This window comes from Terrapene carolina, unplaced genomic scaffold (genome assembly GCF_002925995.2).
Source record: "Terrapene carolina triunguis isolate 2854851 unplaced genomic scaffold, T_m_triunguis-2.0 Scaffold641, whole genome shotgun sequence".
NCBI lineage: Eukaryota > Metazoa > Chordata > Testudines > Emydidae > Terrapene > Terrapene triunguis.
In genome coordinates, this window is record NW_020664992.1 from 1,297,216 (window position 1) to 1,304,034 (window position 6,819).

The 6,819-nt window shown below is 67.9% G+C and overlaps 2 protein-coding genes across 8 annotated transcripts in view; one reads left to right on the plus strand and one right to left on the minus strand.

The window, feature by feature from the left end:
• FMNL3 (formin like 3) overlaps nucleotides 1-1,289 on the plus strand; it is a 43,845-nt gene extending 42,556 nt beyond the window's left edge. For 3 of the 4 annotated variants that reach the window (XM_026659614.2, XM_026659615.2, XM_026659616.2), the window contains one exon: nucleotides 899-980. Coding sequence is in view for 1 of the 4 variants with exons in the window: in XM_026659617.2 (XP_026515402.1) it covers nucleotides 899-1,092 (194 nt within the window). In the remaining 3 variants the exon portion in view is untranslated. Of the gene's footprint in view, nucleotides 1-898 lie in introns of all 4 variants that reach the window. The other variant, XM_026659617.2, reaches the window with a different exon arrangement.
• A 2,781-nt stretch (nucleotides 1,290-4,070) lies between these two features.
• Nucleotides 4,071-6,819, minus strand: part of PRPF40B (pre-mRNA processing factor 40 homolog B) — a 20,798-nt gene continuing 18,049 nt past the window's right edge. For 2 of the 4 annotated variants that reach the window (XM_026659619.2, XM_029913450.1), the window contains 6 exons: nucleotides 6,147-6,242; nucleotides 5,773-5,853; nucleotides 5,386-5,488; nucleotides 5,211-5,272; nucleotides 4,971-5,090; nucleotides 4,071-4,681 (listed from right to left, as the gene is read on the minus strand). In XM_026659619.2, coding sequence (XP_026515404.1) covers nucleotides 4,589-4,681; nucleotides 4,971-5,090; nucleotides 5,211-5,272; nucleotides 5,386-5,488; nucleotides 5,773-5,853; nucleotides 6,147-6,242 — 555 coding nt within the window. In that variant the 3' untranslated portion in view covers nucleotides 4,071-4,588. The remainder of the gene's footprint in view (nucleotides 4,682-4,970; nucleotides 5,091-5,210; nucleotides 5,273-5,385; nucleotides 5,489-5,772; nucleotides 5,854-6,146; nucleotides 6,243-6,819) is intronic. The other 2 variants (XM_029913451.1, XM_029913452.1) reach the window with 2 other exon arrangements.

The window sequence follows — 6,819 nt, forward strand, 5'->3', positions numbered from 1 at the left end:
CCCGCCCCCGGACGGAGCGCCCTGTCTGCATTCCCCCCCAATCGCCACACCCCCTGCTGGATACCCCTCCCACCTGCCCCCGGACGGAGTGCCCTGTCTGCATACCCCCCCGACCGACAGGCACCCAGCCTGGCACTGCATGGACCCCACCCCCCCCCCCCCCCCCCCGCGGCCCCCCCCCGCCACCCCCCCCCCCGACCGACAGGCACCCTGCTGGTGGGCACCCGGCCTGGCACTGCATGCACCCCCGTCCCGGAGCATGCGCCCCCGTGCTAATGCAGTAGAGTAGTTTACTAAATCTGCCCCCAAGGGGGCTTGGTGTCTGCATGGGGGGGATGTGCATTGACGTGCCGGCTCGTTGCCCCAGTGCAGGGAGCGGGGTCGGTGGCGCTGTGGGCACCGGCTGTGCATCAGGAGGAAGGTGCTGATACCGACGCTGGATGTGGGGGGCTGGGGGTGGGCTGCAGAATCCAGCTCAGGGGCTGCTCCCCCCTGCCACTGCCCCCCTGTGGAGCGAGTTTGCTGGGTCTCAGCCCAGTTTACAGCACCTGGGCGAGGCCGGGCTGCCGCAGAGAGCGGTCGTGCCCCTCCCCCGTTCTGGGGATGGGGGTGGGGGTGGTGCTCTGTGGCGGGGGCTCTGCGGGGCTGATTTTCCCAGGCATGCAAAGCAGGTGTGGTGCCTCTGCTGGGTGGGGCTGGGGCTCGGGTGGGGTCACCGGTCTCACCAGCCTGGCGCAAACATGCGCCAAGGAGACGCTGCTGCAGGCTGGAAGGGGCGGGTGGCTCCCGTCACCCCCCAGAGCTGGGCGCCTCTCAGTAGCTGCCTGTGCACGGGCGCTCTGGCCTGCCTGTGGCCCCTGCGCCCCCCTCCCTAACCCCCTCTCTCTCCCCTGCACAGACCTTCACGCCCGGCCGCTCCGACGGGCCAACGCCGCCAGCCGGAGCCTGGACCCATCCGTGGCTGGGCCTCTCCCCAGGGGCCTCTGTCCTGCCCCTCCTGCCCCCTGCCCTGACGCCGCACTGAAGGACCAAAGGGACCTCGGGCGAGGCTGGCTCTGTGCCTTGGGAAGTGCCCTAGAGCGACAGTATTAGCCAGTCCTGCACCTCCGGGGCAAGGAAGGAGCCAGGCTCGCGGACGGGACTGGCCGGCGCTCCACTTCGGCACTGCTGGGGCTGGCAGGACACTGGCGGATGCAGAAACCCCTGGTGCTCGGGCTCAAGCGGCCGTGACCCTGGATCTGGGGGCCCCCCCGGCCCTGTGTTCTGAGTCTTGGGGGGGCAGGGTTAGACCGATTTTCCCCCCCCCACACACACACATTCTGCTGGCGCTGTGGGCAGCAGGAGCCCCAGTGGGTCTCAAGCCAGCGCAGCGCGGGGGGGGGGCTGGGCTGTTCCAACCTTTATCAGCTCCTGGCAGCAGCTGTAGCCAGCCCGCTCCCTGCCCTGCCTCGTTCCCAGCCACTCGGAAACGCTCCAGCCCACGGCAGTGTAGGCAGCAGCTGGCCCCGGGGGGCGGCCCCTGGCCCGGAAGGGGCGCTGCAGGGTGCATGCTGGGGGAGCCGGCCCAGCCTGCGCGGCAGCGGTGGCTGTTTAAATACCCTTCGGCGGTGGCATTCTAGCATCAAAGCCAAACCGCTCCCGGCCGGGCGAGTGCCCCAGCCTTCCTCAGGCACAACGCCCCTTGGAAAGCCAAGGCCTGACCCCCAGCCTCACCTGGGGCTACACCAGTACCAGGCGCGGGGCCCCTTGCACCCCCCATGGGCTGATTTCCCATTGCTGGCCCTGTGCAACACGTGGGGGGCGCCAGGGCTGGGTACGGCTGCCACTGGCCATGTGCTGGATCTAGTAATGCTGTGCCCGGGGCCTTTCCTAAACCCCAAAGCCTTCCTCCTGCTCTAGGCCAGCCCAGCCTGCTGTGTCCTCCCAGGGCAGCCTCCTGCCACGCCCGGCCGCTGACCGGTGCCTCCTGCCCAGCGGCTCCATGGGGCAGATGTGGCCCAGCTGGGGTGGAGGCCAGGATCTTGGATACCAGCTTCCACTGGAAGTTGGACCTGAATTATCTTCACCCCTGAAGCTGGAGTAACGCCATCCAAGCTAGGGCCTGAGCCACCACCAGCACCAGGGGTGTTCTCCCAACCCTGCCCCCCTGGTATCGAGCCGTGATGCCTCCTCCTTGCCGCGCCAGTCTGTAGCGCCTCAAAGCCAGGCCTTAAAGGTGGGCTGGGGCCTGGTTGTGACCTGCCCCCATTCTCAGCCAGGGCCTGCCCTGACAAACAGTGTTGTTCTCTTCTGTAGGGAAAAAGCCAGACCAAATACTAAGTGCAGTGGGCACTGATGTGCCCTCACGTGGCCTTCGCGCCTGTCTCCGTGTCAAAGCAACGGCTGTAATCACCCTTCTCGTGCGTTCTGCTCCGCGCCAACTCGCTGGGCTCTGCCATGCCTGGTGCCTCTCTGCTCTGACCTGGGCCTGGGCACCACCCACCCCCAGGAGTGTCTCTTGGAGGAACTGACACCCCCCCGGCCCACAGCCAGTGCAGGGCACAGGGCTTGCTGCACGTTGGTGGGACACAGCAGTGAAAGGCCCCAGTGGGCCCTGATCCAGCCACCTGAACCAAACAAAATCTGTTGAGCATTCGGGGTGTGAAAGAAGTCTGTGATTTTGGGATGGGAACATGTCCCTGCAGTGGCAAACCAGTTTCAGCTCCAGCTTGGGGGGGGGGCACATAAACACCCTGGCAGCAGCGCTAGTGGGCCTTGGAGCACACGTGCTGTGGCAGCCACTAAACCAAAGACGCTCGCCCCACTGTCACAGCCATGGCACAAGGCCTCAGCCCTCACCCCGCCCTGCCTGGAAGAGCTCCTAATCCGTGTGCTAGTCCTCTTCTGTGGCCAGCAGCATGGGAGGCCGTCCCGAACCCCATAAGGGAGCTGCGCTGGGAATCAGCCCCCCCACACACCCACCCACCCCTTTCCCACCCTGGGCCCGGTTATTTTTCAGAGCAGACCAGCACTTTACCCCACACACTTCCTGTCTCACTCGCAGCCCTGGGCGTTGAGCTCCTGCCCCGTCGCCCGGGGCTGCACCAACACTATTGGAACGAAAGGGACCAAGGCCCAGGCGGTGGCTGCAGCGGGGCCGCTGCCTGCCCCCTTGTTTACAGCGTCGCCGTGCCATTATCGCTCTGTAGCTAGGTGTGACTTTTTGTACATGTGAAATATACTGACTGTTGTATGCAGCCCGCCGTGCACCATTCCTAACGCCGGGAGACCCCCATGATCCACCCAGCCGCGGCCTGGGGCAGATGAGGGTTCTACTGAGATGCGCTCAGCCTGCATTGATGCTGGGGATGCTTACCCAGCACCCCCACCCTCCCCTCGCAACATGTGGGGGGGCAGCTAGAGACCTCCCTGTCCCAGCCATGATGGAAGCGGGGCAGGGTGGTCCCCCAGTGCCCAGGTGTGGCTCAAGGTGACTCACCCTGTGAGCCAAGCCCTGCGCACATGCGGGTGCAGCCAAGGCCACCGGGGAGGGCGTTCGTCTCTGGTTTGGGGCGAGAGCAAGGGAGTGTTTGGGGTTTTCTATACCCAGTGCCCTCTGTGCTCTGTACTGAGCCACTACGGCCCCAGGGCTGGAGACCACCAGAGACCACCGGCCTCCTGCCTCTTCTCAGGTGTCTGCTCCCCCCACGGCGGTTTGATCTCCCAGCTCCTTGGGGCTCCCGACGGCCTGGGGCTGAGCAGGCACCTGCTTGCCGAGCCTGCCAGCTGCTCTCTGCCAGGGGAGGCTCCGTGTCAGCCCCCAACCCCAGGGGGCTCCGGCCCTGAACAGCCTCCAGGCTTGGAGCCGGCGCTCAAAGACCCCATGCTGCAGGCAATGGGGTGAGCTGCCGCCAGGGGCTGACGGAGCCGGGGGGGGGGGGGGCTCAGCACCTCGCACTGGGCCAAGGGTGATGGGGGGGGTGCAGCCCATTCCCTGTCACGTGACAGAGCCCACCCCCGTCAGCTCCTCGGAGGCTGGGCCACGGCAGGCTGGCCACGTGCAATGCAGTATGAGACGGCAGCTGCCAGGCCACATTTATAAATATTATTATTTAAAAAACCCCTTTAATTCCCAGAGTACGAGAGGCCCGAGGGTCCCGGCTACTCAGCAGCACACGCCCCCGCGGCGAGCCCCAGGCGCCCACGATCCTCGGCGCCAGGGCCCGGGGGCATCCACGGAACCACGTGTGAGAGCCAGCTCCGAGCCGCATTCGCCCCAGGGCCCCACCATCCAAAGCGCTGCCGTCCTGGGGCCGGTCCTCTGAGCGCCGAGGGGCCGGCCAAGCGGAGGTGGTCACAGCAGCCCCGGGGGCGACGGGTCCTCGGGTGCAGGGGGGATCCACAGGGACGGGGGGAAGGAGTCCTGGGCGGAGCGGGGCACCCCCTCTCTGCTCTCTCGGGAGCCCCCAGTCCTGGGGCAGAGCAGAAGCCCCTCGCCAGCACCAAGTTGTCCGGAGCCTCTCCCCAGGCTGGGCAGGGGGTGGGGAGCTGAGGGTGCCCCACAGGGGCCCCAGGGAGCCCCAGCTCAGCGACAGTCCCGCAGACCTGGCTACTGATCGTCATCCAGCTGCTGCAGCAGCGTCCGACGCCGCTTCTCCAGCTCGCCCTCGCTCGGCTCACTGTCCGACGTGTCCCAGACGCTCTGCGTGGGGGCGGGGAGAGAGATCAGGGGGGCAGCCTGCCTGCCCCCCCACTGGTGACCCACCCTCTTGCCTGCCCTGCAACCTGCCCCACAGCTGGCGCCCCTGACCCCTACCTGCCCCACTGCCAGCGTCCTGCCCCACTGCCTGCCTTGCAACCTGCGCCACAGCCAGCATCCGACCCCCCTGCCTGCCCCGCATTTGCCTCTAGTCCCTCCTACCCCCACCCCTGTCCTGCCCCCCTCTTGCCCCCCAAAGCCAGCACTTCCACCTCCCCTACCCCCCACTTACCTTCTCCCTCTTGAGGCTGCGCTGGGGGGAGTGCCGTCGCCCCTCCGCCCGCTCCGGCTCCTTCTCCTTCCCCTTCCTGCCTTTCTCTTTCCCTCGCTCGCCCTCGCTCTGGGGGCTGTTCTGTAACACAATGGCTGGGGCTCAGGTGGGCAAAGCTGAGACCAGGGGTGAGGGGGTGGGATTCCACCAGCACCCTCCCCGCCCCGGGCTTGGCACCATCCCCTCCCCAGCTGCACTCACCGATTTGTGCCTCTTCTTCTTGCTTTTCTTTTTCTGCTTCCTGGACTTGCGGGAGCTGAGATCTGCGGACAGAGGGGGCGTCATGTGGGTGCCGCCAAGGGGCCCAGCCACGCCCGGGTGCCACGGGCCCAGTCCCTCCCCCTGCCCACCTGCCCAGGGTCGCCCCAGTGCCCACCTGAGTCGGGCGAGGAGGAGAGCTCCGAGCCGGACTCCGAGTGATTCCGCTTCTTCCTCTTCTGGGCCCGCTGGTGATGGGACTCCAGCTCCGACTCTGAGCCCTGGCGAGGCGGAGAGGGGAGGGGGTTAACACCGCCCAGGCTGGCCCCCCTCACTCCAGCGAACCCCTCTGAGCAGGACCTGATGGACCCGGAGCCCCCCAGGCCCTAAATCCCCGGCTCTCCCCCGCCCGTCCACCAGCACCAATGGGCATCCGCGCTGCTCAGGGCTCCAGGCCCAGCTCCGGCCCCCCTCCCTCAGGGCTGGCTCTGGGTGGCCCCGGCACACACAGGCCCAGGGCCTCGCCCTGCTTCCAGCTGCCCGGCCCCCCGGCCCCGGGTCTCACCGACTGCGAGCGCTTCCGATGGTGCTTCCTGCCTCTCTTGGTGTGTTTCTTGGCCTTGGCGTGGTAGTGCTGGCACTCGTTCTGCGGGGCACAGAGCCACAGCCCGTCAGGCCCCAGCCCCGCAGGCCCCACGGGGCCGGGGCCACTCAGGGCACAGCGCGGTGGGAAGGAGACAGCGGGTAGTCCAAGAGCTGCCATCCCCTCCACATGGGACCCAGAGCCTCCCGCCCCCTCCACACAGGGCCCCAAGCCCCCCACCAGCTCCCCGGGCACAGCCCCCCCCCCTCCACACAGGGCCCCGGACCCTCTTGCCACCCAGAGCACGGCCCCGTCGTCCCCCGCCCGGCTGGGGCCAGGCCCTGCCCCCTCCTCACCTCCACCACCTGGAGGAACTCCCTGAAGAGCCGGATCCGCTCTGACTCCAGCGTGATCTGCTCGAAGGCCAGGTCACTGACGAAGCGTTCCCGCACCTGCAGAGACAGGGAGCTGGGGGACAGCCGGCCCCTCCCCAGTGGCAAAGCCCACGGCACGGCACGGCCACCCCCTGCCCCACGGCACAGCCACCCCCTGCCCCATGGCACGGCACGGTAACCCCCTGCCCCATGACATGGCCACGGCCAGCCCCCCCGCCCACGGCAGCCACCCCCTGCCCCACGGCACAGCCAGCCCCCCTGTCCACGGCACGGCACGGCCCCTGCCCTACGGCACGGCCCCTGCCCTGGGGGCCAGAGCACACAGCGCAGGGGGGCGGGGGCTCTAGGCTGTCACCGCACTCTCTAGGGGGCCTTGGGTGACTCCTTCAATCTCTAACCTCAGCCATTGAGCCAAAGATTGGCAGGACGCTCCCTGAGCTTGGGGGGAGCGGGGAGGAGCCATGCACAGTAGATGGGGACAGCTCACACCAGCACTGCCCTGCAGGACAGCCTGGGGGGTGGGGAGGGGTCCGGCCTGGTAAGTGACACCTGGGTGAGGGGCTCGGCCTGGTGAGTGACACCAGGGTGAGGGGCTGGGCCCCGCAAGTGACACCCGGGTGAGGGGCTGGGGCCA